Source organism: Mustelus asterias, chromosome 1 (genome assembly GCF_964213995.1).
Source record: "Mustelus asterias chromosome 1, sMusAst1.hap1.1, whole genome shotgun sequence".
Taxonomy (NCBI): Eukaryota; Metazoa; Chordata; class Chondrichthyes; order Carcharhiniformes; family Triakidae; genus Mustelus; species Mustelus asterias.
In genome coordinates this window covers 168,660,447-168,681,245 of record NC_135801.1, presented here as the reverse complement: position 1 = coordinate 168,681,245, position 20,799 = coordinate 168,660,447, and the positions used below count along the sequence as shown (strand labels likewise).

General features: G+C 46.1%; 1 protein-coding gene across 1 annotated transcript in view; it reads right to left on the bottom strand.

The window, feature by feature from the left end:
- Nucleotides 1–20,558, bottom strand: part of loxhd1a (lipoxygenase homology PLAT domains 1a) — a 160,387-nt gene extending 139,829 nt beyond the window's left edge. Inside the window, exon 1 of the mRNA XM_078198217.1 lies at nt 20,177–20,558. Coding sequence (XP_078054343.1) covers nt 20,177–20,558 — 382 coding nt within the window. The remainder of the gene's footprint in view (nt 1–20,176) is intronic.
- Between the last annotated feature and the right edge of the window lie 241 nt (nt 20,559–20,799).

Genomic DNA, 20,799 nt, shown 5'->3' with positions numbered 1-20,799 from the left:
GGCTTCTCAACCACCCAGTTTACTGAGCGGGGGTCACTGGATGGTCACTGTCTCGACATAAACTGATTAGCATTAAAAGGCATACCTGCACCAGCACCATTCGTTGACAGAGTTGGGATAACGGTGTGAGGAAGGAAATTAACCAGAAAAAGAGAAGACAAATGGACCCAGAGGAGATGTGAACTGGGATTCCCCACCTCTGCTAGTTGAGCATTACCAGATTGAACTTCACCTCACATCAACAAGAACAAAGACATTTCACTGCTCGCCATGATGTGTACTGTGACATAATGGATCAGGTGTGATCAAGTGTGTTTCTGTTGCAACAGATACTCAGTGCTGGGCTCTGCTAAATATTTTACACAGTGAGCGGCGCAGTGCGAATCACCAAAATAATCATGCCTATAAAAGGTATATAAAATAATGAGGGGCATAGATAAGGTAGAAGACAACATCATTTCCCAAAGGTAGGGGAGTCTAAAACTAGAGGGCATAGGTTTAAGGGGAGAGGGGAGAGATACAAAAGAGTCCAGAGGGGCAATTATTTCACACACAGGGTGGTGAGTGTCTGGAACGAGGTGCCAAAGTAGTAGAGGCGGGTACAATTTTGTCTTTTAAAAAGCATTTAGACAGTTACATGGATAAGATGGGTGTAGAGGGATATGGGCCTAACATAGGAAATTGGGACTAGCCTAGTGGTAAAAAAAAAGGGCGGCATGGTCAAGTTGGGCCGAAGGGCCTGTTTCCATGCTGTAAACCTCTACAATACTATGACTCTATAACATTTGAATTATGTGCCAATTTAGTGCATTACCCTTAAAGTGTCGTTAAGAATGCAAATTTGCCACACTGGCAATAGGATCAGTTGAAGTCACTTTTATCTGGGATGTTTAGTAATGCACCATTCCAGAAGTGTTACATGCTACACCGGAATTAAAGAAAAAGGGCTTGTTCCCTTCACCCTTATAAGCAAGACTAACAGGATGTAATGGCCTCCAAAGGTCTCATCGTTGCAAGGTTCTGCAACTAACCTAAAGGTCTTGAGCTCAACTCACATCATGGCAGGTTGTGAACTCACACTCAATAAATTTAGTAAGTCACAGCTGATCACCAGAAAAAGCAGGATAGCGAAAGCACTGACCTGTCAAAATATCACATTTGATCATGCACATGCTGCCATATAAATGTGACACAATTATACCTGGGACTCAAAGCCCCAGACCCACCTTTCCTAGATACGTCCTGTCCCATTTACAAGACATACCCAACAGAGGTGGGGGCAAAGCTTTGTCTCCACAGGGTGGAAATCCTCTGTGCAAGGTCAACATGAAAGGGTAGATACAGGCCGATAGCAGCAACAAAAGTGTGTATCGCAATCTGTAATGCACGATCTGGCCCATTCCTCCACTTCTATACAACATATGGGCTTGGATTGGCAACAACTAGGCAACTTGCGTGCCAGGCAATAACCATCTCCAATGAAAAAACCTTCAACAGCGCCACCATTGTCAAGACTCTCACCAACAACACCAATTTGGGTGGCAGTCATCATTGACAAGAAGTTTACCTGGACGTGCCATCTTATCAGCAGGGTACAGAGCCAAGGATGGGTATCCTGTAAACAGTGGGTCACTGTCTGACCTCTAAATCTTTTCTTCATTACAAAGCTCATGTCAAGTGTCCTTTGAAATTCTCACCATTGATGTTGATGAGTGCAGCTGCAATAACACTCATAAAGTTCAGGAGTGTTGAATACAAACAGCCCACTTGATAGAATCATAGAATCCCCAGCGTCACAGATGCCAGTTTTCAGCCAATTTGATTCATCCCATGTGACATCAAGAAATAGCTGAAGGCACTGGATATTGCAAAGGCTATTTGTCCTGACAGCAGTTCAGCAATTATACTGAAGACTTGTGCTCCAGAACTTGCCGTGTCCCTAGCCAAGCTCTTCCAGTACAGTTACAACACTGGCTCTTACCAGCAATGTGGAAAATTGCCCAGGCATGTCCTGCACACAAAAAGCAGAACAAATCCAACCCGGCCAATTATCGCCCAATCAGTCTACTCTTGATCATCAGTAAAGTGACGGAAGGGGTCATCAACAGTGCTATCAAGCAGCACCTGCTCAGCAATGACCTGCTCAGTGACGCCCAGCTTGGGTTCTGCTCGTCACTCAGCTCCTGACCTCATTACAACCTAGATTCCAACATGGACAAAAGAGCTGAACTCTAGAATTGAGGTGAGAGTCACTCTCTGGTGTAACAGCATAGTGTGTAGATCTTGCTCGCTATGTATACATTTCAGAATTAGGGATTTCACTGTGAATTTTTTGTTCAGCTGGGCAATCTCAGGTAATGAGGGCACTAGTAGTGTGACCGATATTCTACTTCTCACACATTTCCTGAAATGGCTTATCAATAAATTACTGACCTTTATCCAAAAATATCTCTCTAGCTATGTCAGATTAACTCAAAGTAGCACTTTTGAGTATATGTAACATACTGTTTAATCAAGGCAGCATTTGACTGAGTGTGGCATCGAGGAGCGCTATCAAAACTGGAGTCAAAGGGAATCAGGGAGAAAACTGTCTGCGGGCTGGTGTCATACCTGGCATAAAGGAAGATGGTTGTGGTTGTTAGAAGTTAATCATCTCAGTTCCAGGACATCTCTGCAGGAGTTCCTAAGGGTAGTGTCCAAGGCCCAACCATCTCCAGCTGCTTCATCAATGATCTTCCCTCCATCAAAAGTGGGGATGTTCGCCGATGATTGCACAATGTTCAGCACCATTCGTGACTCCTCAGATACTGAAGCAGTCCAAGTCCAAATGCAGCAAGACCCGGACAATATTAAGGCTTAGGCTGACAAGTGATAAGTAACAGTCACACCACCTAAGTGCCAGGCAATGAACATATAAGAACATAAGAACATAAGAAATAGGAGCAGGAGTAGGCCATCTGGCCCTTCGAGCCTGCCCCGCCATTCAACAAGATCATGGCTGATCTGGAGCGAATCAGTTCCACTTACCCGCCTGCTCCCCATATCCCCTAATTCCCTTATCGATCAGAAAACTATCTACCCGTGATTTAAACATATTCAACGAGGAAGCCTCCACCACTTCAATGGGCAGAGAATTCCAGAGATTCACTACCCTCTGAGAGAAGAAGTTCCCCCTCAACTCTGTTCTGAACCGCCGCCCCCCTTATTTTGAGGCTGTGCCCTCTAGTTCTGGTTTCCCTTCTAAGTGGAAAGAATCTCTCCACCTCTACCCTATCCAGCCCCTTCATATCCAACAAGAGAGAATCTTACCCTTGACATTCAAGGGCATTACCACTGAATCCCCCACTATCAACATCCTGGGGGTTACCATTGACCAGATACTGAACGGGAAAAGCCAAATAAACACTGTGGCTACAGGAGCTGGTCAGAAACTAGGAATCCTGCAGTGAGTAACTCGCCTCCTGACTCCCTAAAGCTTGCCCATAATCTACAAGGCACAAGGTGGGAGTGTGATGGAATACTCCCCACTTGCCTGGATGGGTGCAGGTCCAACACTCAAGAAACTTGACACCAACCAGGATAAAGCGGCCCACTTGATTGACATCCCATCTGCACCACGGTGAATAGTTGCAGCGGTGTGTACCATCTACAAGATGCACTGCAGCAACTCATTAGGGTTACTTCGATAGCACCTTCCAAACCCATGACCTCTACCACCTAGAAAGACAAGAGCAGCAGACACATGGGAACACCACCACTTGGAAGTTCCCCTCCAAGTCACTCACCATCCTAACTTGGAAATATATCACCGTTCCTTCTCTGTTACTGGGTCAAAATCCTGGAACACCCTCCCTAACAGCACAGTGGATGTGCCTATACCACATGGACTGCAGCGGTTCAAAGAGGCAACTCATCACCACCTTCTCAAAGGCAATGAGGATGGGTAATAAATGTTGGCTGAGCCAGCAATGCCCACATCCCGTAAATGAATTTAAAAAATGATTAAAGCATAGAAAGAAGCCATTCCACTCCTCATTTGCATGTCAGATCTCTGCAAGAGCAGCCGAAACCCGGCCCTTTCTCCATTGACCTCTAATCCTTTTCTTGTCAGGTGCTTATCCAATTCCCTTTCGAAAGCCATGAATCTGCGTCCACCACATTGTCAGGCAGTGTATCCAGTCTGCTTCTCGACCTTTCTGCCAAAAGGAACAATTTCGCCCGATCTATTCTGCCCAGACCTCTCAGAATTTTGAACACCACTTTCTAATGTCCTCTCAATCTTCTCCGAGGAGGATAGCCCAGTCTCCCCAACTAACCACATAACTGAAATCTCACCACCCTGGAACTATTCCCATGAATCTTTTCTGCACCCTCTCTAAAGCCTTCACACACATTTTAAAGCATGGAGCCCAGAATTGGACACATTGGGCAGGATTCTCCGGCCGCGCCCACCTCAGAACCGGAGAATCCCACCCGAGGTGAATGGACCTTTACATGGTCCGCCCCCTGCCAGCTACACTTCCAGCCAATTTCTTTTTTATTCATTCATGGGATGTCGGCGTCATTGGCAATTGGGACTAGCTTAATGGTAAAAACTGGGCGGCATGGAAAAGTTGGGCCGAAGGGCCTGTTTCCATGCCGTAAACCTCTATAACGCTATGGCTTGGCCAGCATTTATTACCCATCCCTAATTGAACTGAGTGGCTTGCTCGGCCATTTCAGAGGAACTTAAAGAGTCAACCACATTGCTGTGGGTCTGGAGTCACATGTAGGCCAGACCGGGTAAGGATGGCAGATTTCCTTCCCTAAAGGACATTAGTAAACCAGATGAGTTTTTACGACAATCGACAATGGTTTCATGGTCATCATTAGACTTTCAATTCCAGATTTTTATTGAATTCAAATTTCACCATCTGCCGTGGCTGGATTTGAACCCGGGTCCCCAGAGCATTGCCCTGGGTCTCTGGATTACTAATCCAGCAACAATACCACTATACCACTCCTCAATACTCAAGGTGAGGCTGAACCAGTGTTTGATAAGTCCTTGCTTTCTTTTTCTTTGCTCTTATTTTTGGCGTAATTGGCTAGGCCAATATTTATTCCTCATTTTTAATTCCCTTGGGAAAGTGGTGGTGAGCTGCCATAAGACCATAAGACATAGGAGCGGAAGTAAGGCCATTCGGCCCATCGAGTCCACTCCACCATTCAATCATGGTTGATTTCAACTCCATTTACCCGCTCTCTCCCCATAGCCCTTAATTCCTCGAGAAATCAAGAATTTATCAATTTCTGTCTTGAAGACGCTCAACGTCTCGGCCTCCACAGCCCTCTGTGGCAATGAATTCCACAGACCCACCACTCTCTGGCTGAAGAAATTTCTCCTCATCTCTGTTCTAAAGTGACTCCCTTTTATTCTAAGGCTGTGCCCCCGCGTCCTAGTCTCCCCTGTTAATGGAAACAACTTCCCTACGTCCATCCTATCTAAGCCGTTCATTATCTTGTAAGTTTCTATCAGATCTCCCCTCAACCTCCTAAACTCCAATGAATATAATCCCACGATCCTCAGACGTTCATCGTATGTCAGGCCCACCATTCCTGGGATCATCCGTGTGAATCTCTTGAATTGCTGCAGTCTGTGTGATGTAGGTGCACCCACAGTCCGGGAGAACATTGCAGAATTTAGTTCCAGAAACAGTGAAGGAACCGATGATGTAATTCCGAGTCAGGCTGGTGTATGGGTTGGAGGGGAATTTGTGAATATGAAGCTGGTGGTTTATCTGCTCCCCTTGTTTCTCCAGGTTGTTGAGGTCGTGAGTTTGGGAAGGTGCTGTCGGCCATCTTGTGGATGGTGCACTCTGCTGCCATTTTGTGCCAGTGACGGACGGAATGAATGTTTAAAGTAGTGGATGGGGTTCTGGTCAATAAAGCAGCTTTGTCTTGGATGGTGTCAAGCTTCTTTGCTGTTGGAGCTGCCCGCATCTAGGCAAGTGTAGAGAATTCCACCACACTTCCAACTTCAGCCTTGAACATGGGGCCCTATTTTAACATTTTCATTCTAAGTGCTGGGCGGACTTGAAACTGGGGGTGTTTCAGACCCTACTTTTAGACCCATTTTCAGGCGCCCCCATATGCACTCTGCCAGAAAAAATATGAGCAATTCTGAATTGCGCTGCACAAGCCTTTGGGCGGTGCTTAATGTGCCCAAAATCCTGCAGCTCCGATTAGAGCCTTGGGCAGCGATTAGCGCATGAGCAGTAAAAAAAAAGCGCTCTGCTGCCACATCGCTCCCAGGCCGGATAATGCCTCCCCCTGGCCCCCACAGACATTACTGACCCCCTTATCCTCCCACCCCTCTGCTACCCAGACCAATTGCAGCTCCCTGCTGCCCATCCCCCCCACTGATCACACGAAGAGTGGCAGCAGACCCCCTCTTCCCCCCACTGATCGCACGCAGAGTGGCAGCGGACCCCTTATTCTCCCACCGATCACATGCAGAGTGGCAGCGGACCCCCTCTTCCTCCCACTGGTCGCACGCAGAGTGGCAGTGGATCCCCCTTCCCCCCCACCTATCATACGCAGAGTGGCAGCGGACCCCCCTGCTCCTGCCCCCCCCCACACCCCGCAACCAGAGAGCCATCTGACCCGCCTCCTTCCTCCACCCCACCAGAGAGCCATCTGACCCACCTCCCCCGCGTGCCCCCCCTTCCCTCCCCACACCACCGATCTGAGTCAGAGAGCCACCAGAACCTTTGAATGTACCTCCTCAGAAGCTGGAGCACCCAAATCGGACCTTTGTGGACCATGTCTGTTTCGCGCCAATCTGGACGGCGAACGTGGTGGTAAAGGGGGGAAATGCCGGCAAGTTTGGGCATTAAGTCCATTGAAATGCATGCAAATACATTTAAACTGAGGTTGTGCCAGTTTCGGGCGCGGTCCCAACAGCAGCCATTTTCGGCCATTGGCAATGGGGGAATGGGCACAGAGGTGGACGCAGATTGCACTACTTGCGTCATGCCCAACCTTACCAAGTTTTCCTGCCCGAAAACAGGCACAACTTGATGATAAAATCAGGCCCATGGTGTCAGACTTTGGGAGTCAGGAGCTGAGTTACCTGCCTCAGAATTCTCAGCCTTTGACCTGCATTTGTAACCATGGTGTTATATGGCTGGTCTAAGGTGACTGAAGGATGTCGATGGTGTGGGGGTGGGGGGGTGCGGTAGGTAGCGATAGACAGAGAAACATAGAAACCAGAAGCAGCTGTAGGCCATTTAGCCCTTCGAGTCTGCTCCACCATTCATTATGATCATGGCTGATCATCAAATTCAATATCCTGATCCCGCTTTTCCCCCAGATCCCTTGATCCCATTAGTCTCAAGAGCTATATCTAATTTCTTCTTGAAATCAGACAACGTTTTGGCCTCAACTACATTCTGTGGTGGTGAATTCCACACATTCATCATTCTCTGGGTGAAGAAATTTCACCTCATCTCAGTTCTAAAATGTTTACCCCTTATCCTCAAACTATGACCCCTAGTTCTGGACTCCCCCACCATTCTTTCTGAATCCACTCTGACTAATCCTGTTAGAATTTTGCAAGTTTCAATGAGATCCCCTCTCACTCTTCTGAACTCCAGAAATAATCCACACCGACTTAGTCTCTCTTCATATGACAGACCTGCCATCCCAGGAATCAGCCTGGTAAACCTTTGCTGTGTTCCCTCAAGGACACAAGCAAGGACATCCTTCCTCAGGTAAGGACACCAAACTGCACACAATACTCCAGATGTGGCCTCCCCAATGCCCTATACAATTGCAGCAAAACATCCCTATTCTTATACTTAACTCCTCTGACAATGAAGGCCAACAGCGACTGATGCACAAGGACGCCAAGGTCTCACTGAATATCCACCTCTCTCACTCTACACCCATTCAAATAATTATCTGCCTTCCTATTATTACTACTGAAGTGGATAACCTCACTCAGCCTGTCCAAATAACACTGAAGCAATGTTGTCGAAAGTCAAAGGGAGGTGGTTCGATTCTCTCTTATTGGCGATGGTCACTGCCTGGCACTTGTGTGCTGACATTGTTACTTTGTACCTATCAGCCCAAGCCTGAATGTTGTCCAGGTCTTGTTGCCTATGGGCACGGACTACTTCAGTATATCTGAGGAGTTGTGAATGGTGCAAAAGTCAGCGAACGTCCCAATTTCTGACCTGATGATGGAGGAAAGGTCATTGATGAAGCAGCTGAAGATGGTTGGGCCTAGGACACTACCCTGAACAATCTCTGCGACAATGTTCTGGTGCTGAGAAGATTGGTCTATGACAATAATCATCTTCATGTGATTGGTGTGACATCACACCATAGGTGAGTCACAATTTCTTCAAGCTGAACATCAAAAAAACAGAATTCGTTATTTACCCATTGTAAACTCTGGGCTATTGCCAATGCTGGTTTAGTTTATTTATCAGTGTCATAAGGAGGCTCACATTAACACTGCAATGAGGTTATTGTGAAAATCCCCTAGTCGCTACACTCCGGTGCTTATTCAGGTACATTGAGAGAGAATTTAGCATGGCCAATGCACCTAACCAGCACGTCTTTTGGACTGTGGGAGGAAACTGGAGCACCCAGAGGAAACCCACGCAGACATGGGGAGAATGTGCAGACTCCGCACAGACAGTGGCCCAAACTGGGAATCGAACCTGGGGGGGGGGTTCCTGGCGCTGTGAGGCAGCAATGCTAACCACTGTGCCATTCACTAGCTTTCCCATGCAAATGAACCAGATATGAAAACTCGAGTTCAAAGATATGTCCATGTGTTTGATCACTAAGGCTGCTTCCTTCCATCCGGTTAACATCATTCCCTTCAGTACTTGCCTCACCCTCACTTCCAATGACACCGGGCCCCATGTGCTTCTTACCCTGAAACTTAAATTTTCCAGTACCTTCCCTTCTAAACCTCCATTTGTTCCAATTGTGCCAAACTTAGTCACATGTATACAGTGTCATGCGAGGTCTCATCATCCATCAGATCATTCTCATTAAATCCTTTCAGCTTGCAATCCCCAAAGCATTGAATTCAAAAATAGTTGATGTCATCTCAAATCATTCCATAGCCTCTCCTTATCCTATCTCTACAATACCCTCCAACTTAGGAACATTGGAGTCATAGAGGTTTACAGCATGGAAACAGGCCCTTCGGCCCAACTTGTCCATGCTGCCCTTTCTTTTTTAAAACCCCTAAGCTAATCCCAATTGCCTGCATTTGGCCCATATCCCTCTACACCCATCGTACCCATGCAACTATCTAAATGCTTTTTAAAAGACAAAATTGTACTCGCCTCTACAACTACCTCTGGCAGCTTGTTCCAGACACTCACCACCCTCTGTGTGAAAGAATTGCCCCTCTGGACACTTCTGTATCTCTCCCCTCTCACCTTAAACCTGTGCCATCTAGTTTTAGACTCCTCTACCTTAGGGAAAAGATATTGACTATCTAGCTGATCTGTGCCCCTCATTATTTTATAGACCTCTATAAGATCACCCCTCAGCCTCCTACGCTCCAGAGAAAAAAGTCCCAGTCTATCCAGCCTCTCCTTATAACTCAATCCATTAAGTCCCGGTAGCATCCTAGTAAATCTTTTCTGCACTCTTTCTCGTTTAATAATATCCTTTCTATAATAGGGTGACCAGAACTGCACACAGTATTCCAAGTGTGGCCTTACCAATGTCTTGTACAACTTCAACAAGACGTCCCAACTCCTGTATTCAATGTTCTGACCGATGAAACCAAGCATGCTGAATGCCTTCTTCACCACTCTGCCCACCTGTGACTCCACTTTCAAGGAGCTATGACATGTACCTCTAAATCTCTTTGTTCTGTAACTCTCCCAAACGCCCTACCTGGAGGGCCCTAACAGGAGTATGCCATTGAATGGCATACTCCTCTATCCTGTCCCATCATTCAAAGGGGAGGACATAGAACAAAGAAAAGTACAGCACAGGAACAGGCCCTTCAGCCCTCCATGATGCCCTAACTAAAGTTAAAAAAAACCTGCCTTTATTTGGTCCATGTCCCTCTATTCCCTCCATATTCACGTACCCATCCAGATGCCTCTTAAATGTTGCTAATGTGCCTGCTTCTGCCACCTCCTCTCGCAGTGCATTCCAGGCACCCACCACTCTCTGTGTGAAAAACCTCTCCCACACATCTCCCTTAAACTTTCCCCCTCTCACCTTGAACCTGTGCCCCCTTGTAATTGACACTTTCACCCTGGGAAAAAGCCTCTAACTACCCACCGTGTCTATGCCTCTCATTATTTTGTAGACCTCTATCAGGTCTCCCCTCAGCCTCCGTCTTTCCAATGAAAACAATTCTAGTTTATTCAATCTCTCCTCGTAGTCAACACCCTCGAGGCCAGGCAACATCCTGGTGAACCTTCTTTCACTCAATATAATTCACAACTAAATTTGATCTTCCAAAATGCATCACCTCGCATTTGTCCGGATTAAACTCCATCTGCCATTTCTGTGGCTAAGTCTCCAATCTATCTATATCCTGTTGTATTCTCTGACAATCCTCGGCACTATCAGCAACTCCACCAATCTTTGTGTCATCCGTAAACTTACTAATCAGACACTCCACATTTTCTTCCAGATCATTTATATTCACTACAGCAACAGAGGTCCCAGCACTGATCCCTGCGGAATACTATTAGCTACAGATCTCCATTCTGAAAAACACCCTTCCAGCGCTACTCTCTGTCTTCTATAACCAAGTAAGAAGTCTCACAACACCAGGTTAAAGTCCAACAGGTTTATTTGGTAGCAAATACCATAAGCTTTCGGAGCGCTGCTCCTTCGTCAGATGGAGTGGAAATGTCTATAACCAAACCCACCCATCTAGCCAGCCCACCCTGAATCCCATGTGATTTTAGTTTTTGTACCAGTCTGCCATGTCGGACCTTTGTCAAATGCCTTACTAAAGAGCATATAAACTACATCCACATCCCTTCCCTCATCAATTATGTTTGTCACCTCTTCAAAAAACTCAATCAAGTTGGTGAGTCATGACCTTCCCTGGACAAAACCACTCTGCCTGTCACTAACTAGTCCATTTTCTTCCAATGTGCATATATCCTGTCCCGCAGTATCTTCTCCAAAAGCTTCCCCACCACTGACATCAGGCTCACCGGCCTATAATTTCCTGGATTATCCCTGCTTCCTTTCTTAAACAAGGGAACAACATTGGCTATTCTCCAATCCTCTGGAACCTCGCCTGTGGTCAAAGAGCATGTGAAGAAATCTGTTACTCAACCAGATCGTGAATGATTGTCTATCTCAATGCCATTTTCCCACACTATCTGCATACCTACCACTGCCCACCCCCCCCCCCCAACCAACACCCATCAGCGGAAACATCCTTCCTGGGTGGCACGGTAGCACTGAGGTTGGCAGTGCTGCCTCGCAGTGCCAGGGACCCAGGTTCAATTCTAGCCTTGGGTTACTGTCTGTGTGAAGTTTTCCCCCTGTCTGCGTGGTTTCCTCCGGGTGCTCAGGTTTCCTCTCACACTCCAAAGATGTGCGGGTTAGGTTGATTAGCCATGCGAAATTGCCCCTAAGCATCCCAGGATGCATAGGTTAGGGGGATTAGCGGAGTAAATACGTGGGGTTATAGGGTAAGTCTGGGTAAGAGTTGGCGCATACTCGATGGGCCAAATGGCCTCCTTCTGCACTGTAGGGATTTTATGATTCTATCTACCCTGTTTAGTCCTTTCAGAATACTGTAAGTTTCAATGAGATTGCCTCTCATTCTTCTAAACTCTAGAAAATACAAGCCCAGTCCCCTCAATCTCTCCCACCATCCCTGGGATCAGTCTGGTGAACATCCGCTGCTGCTCTCTCTCTATGGTAAGTATATCTTTCCTTAGGTAAGGGGAGAAATACAATACTGCAGGTGTGGCCTAACCAAGACTCTAAACAATTGAAGCAAGACATATTTACTGTACTCAAAATATTTTGTGACGAAGGTCGACATACCACTTGTTTCTAATTGTGTACTGTATCTACATGCTCGCTTTCAGTGACTTATGAACAATGCTCACATCCCATAAATGAATTTTTAAATGATCACAGCGTGGAAGAAGCCTTTGGACATCAACATTTTCTATTCTCTCATCATTTAAGAAATACTCTGCGTCTTTATTCCTCCCCCCAAGTGGGTTACCTCACTCTTATCCATGTTATATTCCATCTGTCATGTTCTTGCCCACTCGCTAAGCCAGTCCAAATCCCCATGAAGCCTCTTTGCATCCTCCTCACAACTCACATTCCCACCTAGATTTATTTCATCAGCAAGCTTGGAAATATCACATTTGGTCCCCACATCCAAATCACTGACGTGGATTGTGAATAGCTGGGGCCCCAGCACTGATCCCTGCAGGATCCCACTAGTCACAACCTGACAACCATTTATTCCTATTCTATGATTTCTGTCCATTAACTAATTCGCAATCTATGCCAGTAGAATTTGGTGTTTTAATTTTTATCCTAACATTTTTTCTCTCCAGATGGATCTTATGTTTTTTTTTGTGGTGACTACTAACAAGATAGTACATTTAGCACAGCGACTTGATCTATCTCATTGCTTCTTAACCAGATCCAACAACACTTCTGCACTGGAACATCGCCTTATATATTGCTTGAGGAAGGAGTCCTGTTTCTATAATTAGGTTTTTTCTACTTACTCCCTCTCATTCCCAATTGACAAGTAAATGATTAGTATTTCCCAGAATAATAGCGCTGTTAAATAGAATAAAAGCACAAAAATAAAACTAAATTAACACATAAGAACATAATAAATAGGAGCAGGAGTAGGCCATCCAGCCCCTCGGGCCTGCCCCGCCATTCAATAAGATCATGGCTGATCTGAAGTGGATCAGTTCCACTTACCCGCCTGATCCCTATAACTCCTAATTCCCTTACCGATCAGGAATCCATCTATCCGTGATTTAAATATATTCAACGAAGTAGCCTCCACCACTTCAGTGGGCAGAGAATTCCAGAGATTCACCACCCTCTGAGAGAAGAAGTTCCTCCTCAACTCTGTCCTAAACTGACCCCCCTTTATTTTGAGGCTGTGCCCTCTAGTTCTAGTTTCCTTTCTAAGTGGAAAGAATCTCTCCACCTCTATCCTATCCAGCCCCTTCATTATCTTATAGGTCTCTGTAAGATCCCCCCTCAGCCTTCTAAATTCCAACGAGTACAAACCCAATCTGCTCAGTCTCTCCTCATAATCAACACCCCTCATCTCTGGTATCAACCTGGTGAACCTTCTCTGCACTCCCTCCAAGGCCAATATATCCTTCCGCAAATAAGGGGACCAATACTGCACACAGTATTCCAGCTGCGGCCTCACCAATGCCCTGTACAGATGCAGCAAGACATCTCTGCTTTCATATTCTATCCCCCTTGCGATATAGGCCAACATCCCATTTGCCTTCTTGATCACCTGTTGTACCTGCAGACTGGGTTTTTGCGTCTCATGCACAAGGACCCCCAGGTCCCTCTGCACAGCAGCATGTTGTAATTTCTTTCCATTTAGATAATAATCCAATTTGCTATTATTTCTTCCAAAGTGAATAACCTCACATTTGTTAACATCCTGCTACCTTACCTTTATGCCACTATTGGCACCTTCTATTGTCCTTAACACTGTTGCCATTAACTATTGCACTGCTTTTAACTATTGCACTGCTTTTAACTATTGTACTGCCATTAACTATTGTACTGTTATTAACTATTGCGCGGCCATTAACTATTGTACTGTTATTAACTATTGTACTGTTATTAACTATTGTACTGCCATTAACTATTGTACTGCCATTAACTATTGTACTGTTATTAACTATTGCGCGGCCATTAACTATTGCACTGCCAGTAACTATTGTACTGCCATTAACTATTGTACTGCCAGTAACTATTGTACTGCCAGTAGTACTTCCTTTGTTTCGTGCACTGAAATATCTTTGTGAAGTCTCTCCGAGCTCTCACCAATCACTGACCATCTGTTTTTCTCCAGCTCCTTCACCCACTCTTGAACAATACAAAACCCATCATCTTTCTCCCTCTCTTTAGCTCTGGAGAAGAGTTGTACAGACTCAGAGCATTGGCAAAAACTTTCCGGTCCTCGGGGTGTGTGCCTCAACCTCCGAGGTTGAGGCACACAAAGCCCTGTAGACATTGGCAGGACCAGCAGATCCCACTGCCGACCAATGGCAAGCCGCCTCCACTGCTGGAAATCCCTGCTTATTGACTCTGTTTCTCTCTCCACAGATGTTGCCGGACCAGCTGAGCTTACTCAGCATTTTCTGCTGTTATTATTACTAATAATTTTGTTATTCAAAACAGCAGAATACTTCTCCCATTTACCTTCCACAAGTGGGAGATCTGTAAAAACGTGCCGAGTCCTTTTGTAAATCTTTGAGCTGTATCGGTATCATTTGCAATTCTTCCTTGTCTCAATCTAAAGCGTGCATTCCCTCTTTTATTGATGCTGCCACTCCACAGGTGGCACAGTGGTTAGCACTGGTGCCTCACAGTGCCAGGGACCCGGGTTCAATTCCCGGCATGGGTCACTGTCTGTGTGGAGTTTGCACATTCTCCCCGTGTCTGCGTGGGTTTTCGCTGGGTGCTCCGGTTTCCTCCCACAGTCTGGAAGATGTGCGGGTTAGGTGGTTTGGCCATGCTAAATTGACTCTAATGTCAGGGGGATTGGCAGGGTAAATGTGTGGGGAATAGGGTCTGGGTGGGATTGTGGTCGGTGCAGACTCAATGGGCCGAATGGCCTCCTTCTGCACTGTAGGGATTCTATGATAATCCACCTGCTTTCTTCTCTAATCTGGCTGGGATTCTGCAATCTTGTATTCGGCCAAATGTCCATTCCCAGCAGCAGGAATGGAGAATCCCAGCCTCTATCTTTTCTACACATGTATAAAATGCTGCAGAAGCATCCACTCACCACAGATGTGCAGACATTGAAAGATATGTTCAGGGCCTGCACTATAGTCATAAATGAGGAAAACCACGCAGGCATGGGAAGAATGTGCCACACAGACAGTCACCCGAGGCCGGAATTGAACCTGGGTCCCTGGCACTGTGAGGCAACAGGCCTAACCACTGTGCCACCGTGCTCCCCGATATCACGTATCTGCCAGGATTTCAGGATTTCTGTTTCCTCAGTGACCCGCCCCCGCAGATGTCAGGCCCATTGCATTCGAGATTTACAGCATGGAATCTTGTACTCATGTAAAGCATTACATTAGAATCACACAGAAACACGATTGGAATCTAAAATCATCTGGAATATGAATCATATTCGCAGGGAACAATTAGAATTGATACTCATGAGGAACATGACAGAGATTCTAAACTCACAAAAAAACATAGAACATTAGAACCTACCTTTGAGGACAATATTATATGCAAGCTGCACTCATAAAGAACATTATGTGGACTCATGTGGACCCATGTGGAATTAGAATCTGTATTCATGTAGACTGCTGCTTTGGAATCCAAACTCATGTGTAATTGTATCTGCACTGACAGAGAACATTGGAACAGGATGTATACTCATGAGGAAGACTTTGAGAGTCAATGCTCATGATGTAAATTATATAATATATCCAGAGTATACTATAATTATACCCAGAGTATACTATGCTACACCCAGAGTATACTATAATGTACCCAGAGTATATTATAATATACCCAGAGTATACTATACTATACCCAGAGTGTACTATAATATACCCAGAGTACATCATAATATACCCAGAGTACACCATAATATATCCAGAGTACACTATGATATACCCAGAGTATACTATACAATATCCAGAATATACTATAATATACCCAGAGTATACTATAATATACCCAGAGTATACTGTAATATACCCAGAGTATACTATACAATACCCAGAGTATACTATAATGTACCCAGAGTATACTGTAATATACCCAGAGTATACTATAATATACCCAGAGTATACTGTAATATACCCAGAGTATACTATACAATACCCAGAGTATACTATAATATACCCAGAGTATACTGTAATATACCCAGAGTATACTACGTCAAAATTTATGTTCACACAGAATGATCCATACTCACAGAAAATGCTGGATTAGAGTCGATGGGAGGGATTTAAATTCATTCAAACCCAATCCGCTTACACAGAGTTAAAATAAGACCATGTACATATATGAAGAATGCAACACCGGAATTTATATTGAGAGAAAAATGTATTAGAATTTTCAGCCAGAATTCTGTGCTCCCCCCACCCCTCACCCCTACCCCCACCCATGGAGTGGGCAGGCAAGCAGCAAAGAAGACATCAAATCGGGTGGCAGGGCAAGGGCACCATGTGCATTGCCTACATGCCTCTGTTGGTCTTTTACCAACGGTGGAGAGGATGCCATCCGTGCAATGTGGCGAGGCCGCCAGGTAAACCCTGGCCGGCTGTGGGCTTGGGGGGTTGGGTGGAGGAGGGGGGTGTGTGTGGGGGGTGGGGCGGGGGGGTTCCCCCTGCTCGGGCACCCGAATGGAAGGAGGAAAGGGAAATGCTAGAAATGCCGGGTCAGAAGGTGAAAGTCAGGTGACTGTTTCACAGGGGACCCTTCATCAATACGTAGCAACTACCTGACCTCAGATTACACAGGATATAAAACACAGAATCAAGCACAGGCCCAATCAGTCCACAACACCATTTATACTCCATTTCAGCCCCTTCTGCTAACTCAACCAGCAGAATCCGCTATTCCGTCTCCCTCGTGGGCTCATCTATCCTCTTCTTAAATGCATTCATGCTATTCATGCCAACCAATCGATATGGCAGCAAGTTTCACATTCTCACTGCTCTCTGCAAAATAACTTCTTCTGAATTCTCTATTTGATTTTTGTTGCCTGTTGACTCAGATCCTCATCCCACAGGTAGACATACTGGGCAGAATTCAATGGCCATTCTGGAGGTGGGAGTCTGTTTGAAGGGACAGGAGTGTGCAGGTTGGTTACCCTGCTGCCTTCCACACCTCCTCCCACCGATTAAGTCTAAGACTGGAAGACTTAGAGTCATAGATAGAGTCATAAAGGGTTACAACCCTTCAGCCCAACTTGTCCAATCCGCCCAGTTTTTACCACTAAGCAAGTCCCAATTGCCCGCATTTGACCCATGTCCCTCTATACCCATCTTACCCATGTAACTGTCTAAATGTTTTTCAAAAGACAAAATTGTACCCGCCTCTACTACTACCTCTGGCAGCTTGTTCCAGACACTCACCACCCTCTGTGTGAAAAAATTGCCCCTCTGGACACTTTTGTATCTCTCCCCTCTCACCTTAAACCTATGCCCTCTTGTTTTAAACTCCCCTACTTTTGGGAAAAGATGTTGACTATCTAGCTGATCTATGCCCCCCATTATTTTATAGACCTTTATAAGATCACCTCTAAGTCACCTACACTCCAGGGAAAAAAGTCTTAGTCTATCCAGCCTTTCCTTATAACTCAAACCATCATGTCCTGGTAGCATCCTAGTAATTCTTTTCTGCACTCTTTTTAGTTTAATAATATCCTTTCTGTAATAGGGTGACCAGAATTGCACACAGTATTCCAAGTGTGGCCTTACCAATGTCTTGTACAACTTCAACAAGAACAACTTACGGCTGGCCTTCCCAACCGGATGCTAATTAAAACTCTTAAGTGGGCAATGAATGTCCATTTAAGGGCTTCATCTGCTGCCGCTGGGGGTGGGTTTCTTGCCATGTGGGAATACAAGCAGGCATTCCGGGGTTGGGAGGTGGGATGGGGTGGGGGGGGTGACTCACATTCAAAGCCGCTCAATGCCTGATCAGGAGATCCGGCATTGCTCAGTGGGGAGGTGTAGGTGAGGGGCCCTTGAAGAGAACCCAACCCGCCCTTTCCTTCGACCCCTTTGCCCCCTTGTTAACCCCACTGCGGCCTTATTTACCTTCCTCCAGCGGTTGAACAATTCTTGGTGGAGGCTCAAGTGTATTGGAATAAAACCCAGCACCTGATTGGCCAACAGTTCTTGGGGGCATGTTACTGGGAAAGGTGCAGCAATGGAAGTAGCCAGGAGCCCTGGCGGCAGGGTTTCCGCTGCCAATTGGGGTCTTTTTTCCATTAGGCCACCTGGAGATTGGATCAGTGGGGGTCTCCAGTTTTATGGCAGCCGTCAGCCTCTTAGATTTCCCCATTCCCTCTAAGTCAGGATCTTACACGGGGCTCGGATTGCCACCAACAACTCCCCCTCCAGTGACTGGAGGCGAGGCTTTAGCTCCCGTCTGGGGATGAAATTCCACCTCTGAGTGAAGCAGGCCAACCAAATGGCCAGCAGCCCTCTTGTTCCAGCAGCAGCAGGAGCAATGGCCACTGCTGGGATTCTATCCAGCCCCCAACGGTGATCACCAATGGAATCGGGCATTGAGGAAGGTGAGAGGGCATTGCTGGGTGCAGCTTGACAGGCTTCCAGTTAGAGGGGTGGGGGGCTAGGCTGGACAGGCCAAGGGGGCAGGGGTAATGGAGTGGGGGGGGGGGGGCCTCTTGCCCTTCCCTTCCAACAGCCTGGAAACTGAAAGCTGCTGGGCTTCACACTTGGCACCAGCCTCTGCTCACTACTGGAGAAATCATGGTGGAGGACAGATTGAGACTCCTATGTGGCCATTAATCGGCCATTTAAAGGAACACCAGATGTTTCTCCCACCAGGACGGCACGGTGGCACAGTGGTTAGCACTGCTGCCTCACAGCACCAGAGACCCAGGTTCGATTCTGGCCTTGGGTCACTGCCTGTGTAGAGTTTGCTCGTTCTCCCCGTGGGTTTCCTCCGGGTGCTCCAGTTTCCTCCCACACTCCAAAGATGTGCAAGTTAGGTTGATTGGCCATGCTAAATTGCCCCTTAGTGTCTCAGGCTGTGTAGGTTAGATGGACTAGCCATGGCAAATGTGTGGGATTACAGGGATAGTGTAGCGGAGAGTCACTGGCACTTGGCGCATCATAATGGCTATGGGCAAGTGCTGGCAGGTGGGATTAGATGGGGGTTCAGGTGTTTCTAATGTGTCAATGCGGACCTGAGGGGGAGAAGGGCCTCTTCTGCACTATAAGCACTCGATGATTCTATTATGAATCCGTGGGCAAAAATGTGCTGAGGATGCGTTGGGCACCAGGAAACTCTGTCTATGGCATTGAGCTTAGTTTTACGACCCCTCCCCCAATGCCTGCCAGCCTGGCCCCAGCAGAGGATAATATTCGCCTATAAAAGTGGGCTGCATGGTGGCACAGTGGTTAACACTGCAGCCTCACAGCGCCAGGGAACTGGGTTCGATTCCTGGCTTGGGTCACTGTCTGTGCGGAGTTTGCACATTCTCCCTATGTCTGCGTGGGTTTCCTCCGGGTGCTCCGGTTTCCTCCCACAGTCTGAACGATGTACATTGACAATGCTGAATTCTCCCTCATTATACCCGAACAAGCGCTGGAGTGTGGCGACTAGGGGATTTTTACAGTCACTGCAGTGTTAATGCAAGCCTACGAATAAATAAATAAATAAAAATTCCACCCTCTGTGTCGACTCTTTAAAAACCTTCCATAATTTTACAGACCTCTCTCAGAGTGCCCCTCCGCCTTCTTGTTTCAAGAAAGGAGAGTTCTGGCTTGTTCATATTCTCCTGACAGATAACTCCCTACATTTCTAGTAAAACCTTGTTAGTTATTTTTGTGCTCCCTCTGGAATCTCTGCATCTTCTGTACACAATGTGACAACCGGGACTGTGTACAGTACTCCAGAGGGAGGATGTTTCTCTGCACCCTAGCTATGACTGTAACACTACATTCTTCACTCTCTGCTTGCCTTCTCTATGAATGGTATGCTTTGTCTGTACAGCGCGCAAGAAACTATACTTTTCACTGTATATTAATACATGTGACAATAATAAATCAAATTAAATCAATGTATTTGGTATATTTCCCTGTCCTTTTTTTAGATATTTAAATTAGAAGTGTAATACTGAAAGTAACATCCCGTATCTTAACCACAGAAAAACAGACATAAATGAAGTGAACTCTAGAGAAATAAAGACATTGGCAATAATAATGACCTTTCTTCTTGTGGTACAGATCCTCTCCATCATCTGAGGACTCTGTGCAATATGTCAGAAGCTCTTTCTCATAGATTTCCTGATAGTTGTATGCCTTTTTGGATTTTTTGCCTTTTGATTTATCTCCTTTGCCTTTATCCTTTCCCTTTTCTGTTTTTTCTTCCTCACTGTCGTCTGAACCCTTCTTGGATTTCTTCCCTTTCTTCTTCTCCTTTCGAGGTTTCTCATCAGGATCATCATCTTCGACTGAGCCTTTTGACTTGGACCTTTTGTCGGACTCTTCCTTTGATGACGCTTTCTTTTTCTTCCTTTTTTCCACAGTTTCTTCTTCTTCCTCATCTTCGTCGAAGCGGTCCTTTGATTTTTTCTTCTTGTCTTTCATGTTGGCGTCATTTTCGATTTAACCTTCCTACCCTTTATCCTCCGTCTCACATTCATACGCCAACTCGCTCCCTGCTCTGTCCTGCATAGCCACACGAATCTCATGAAAAATTACTACTCTGCCAGGGCCACGTGACCTGAAGAGAAAGCAGAGTGTAAAAAGAGCCCTGGAGCACAAACCCTATCATCAGGCTTCAGGCCTCTCCATAATTTATGGTGCCGGGATCACTTTACAGGTGGGG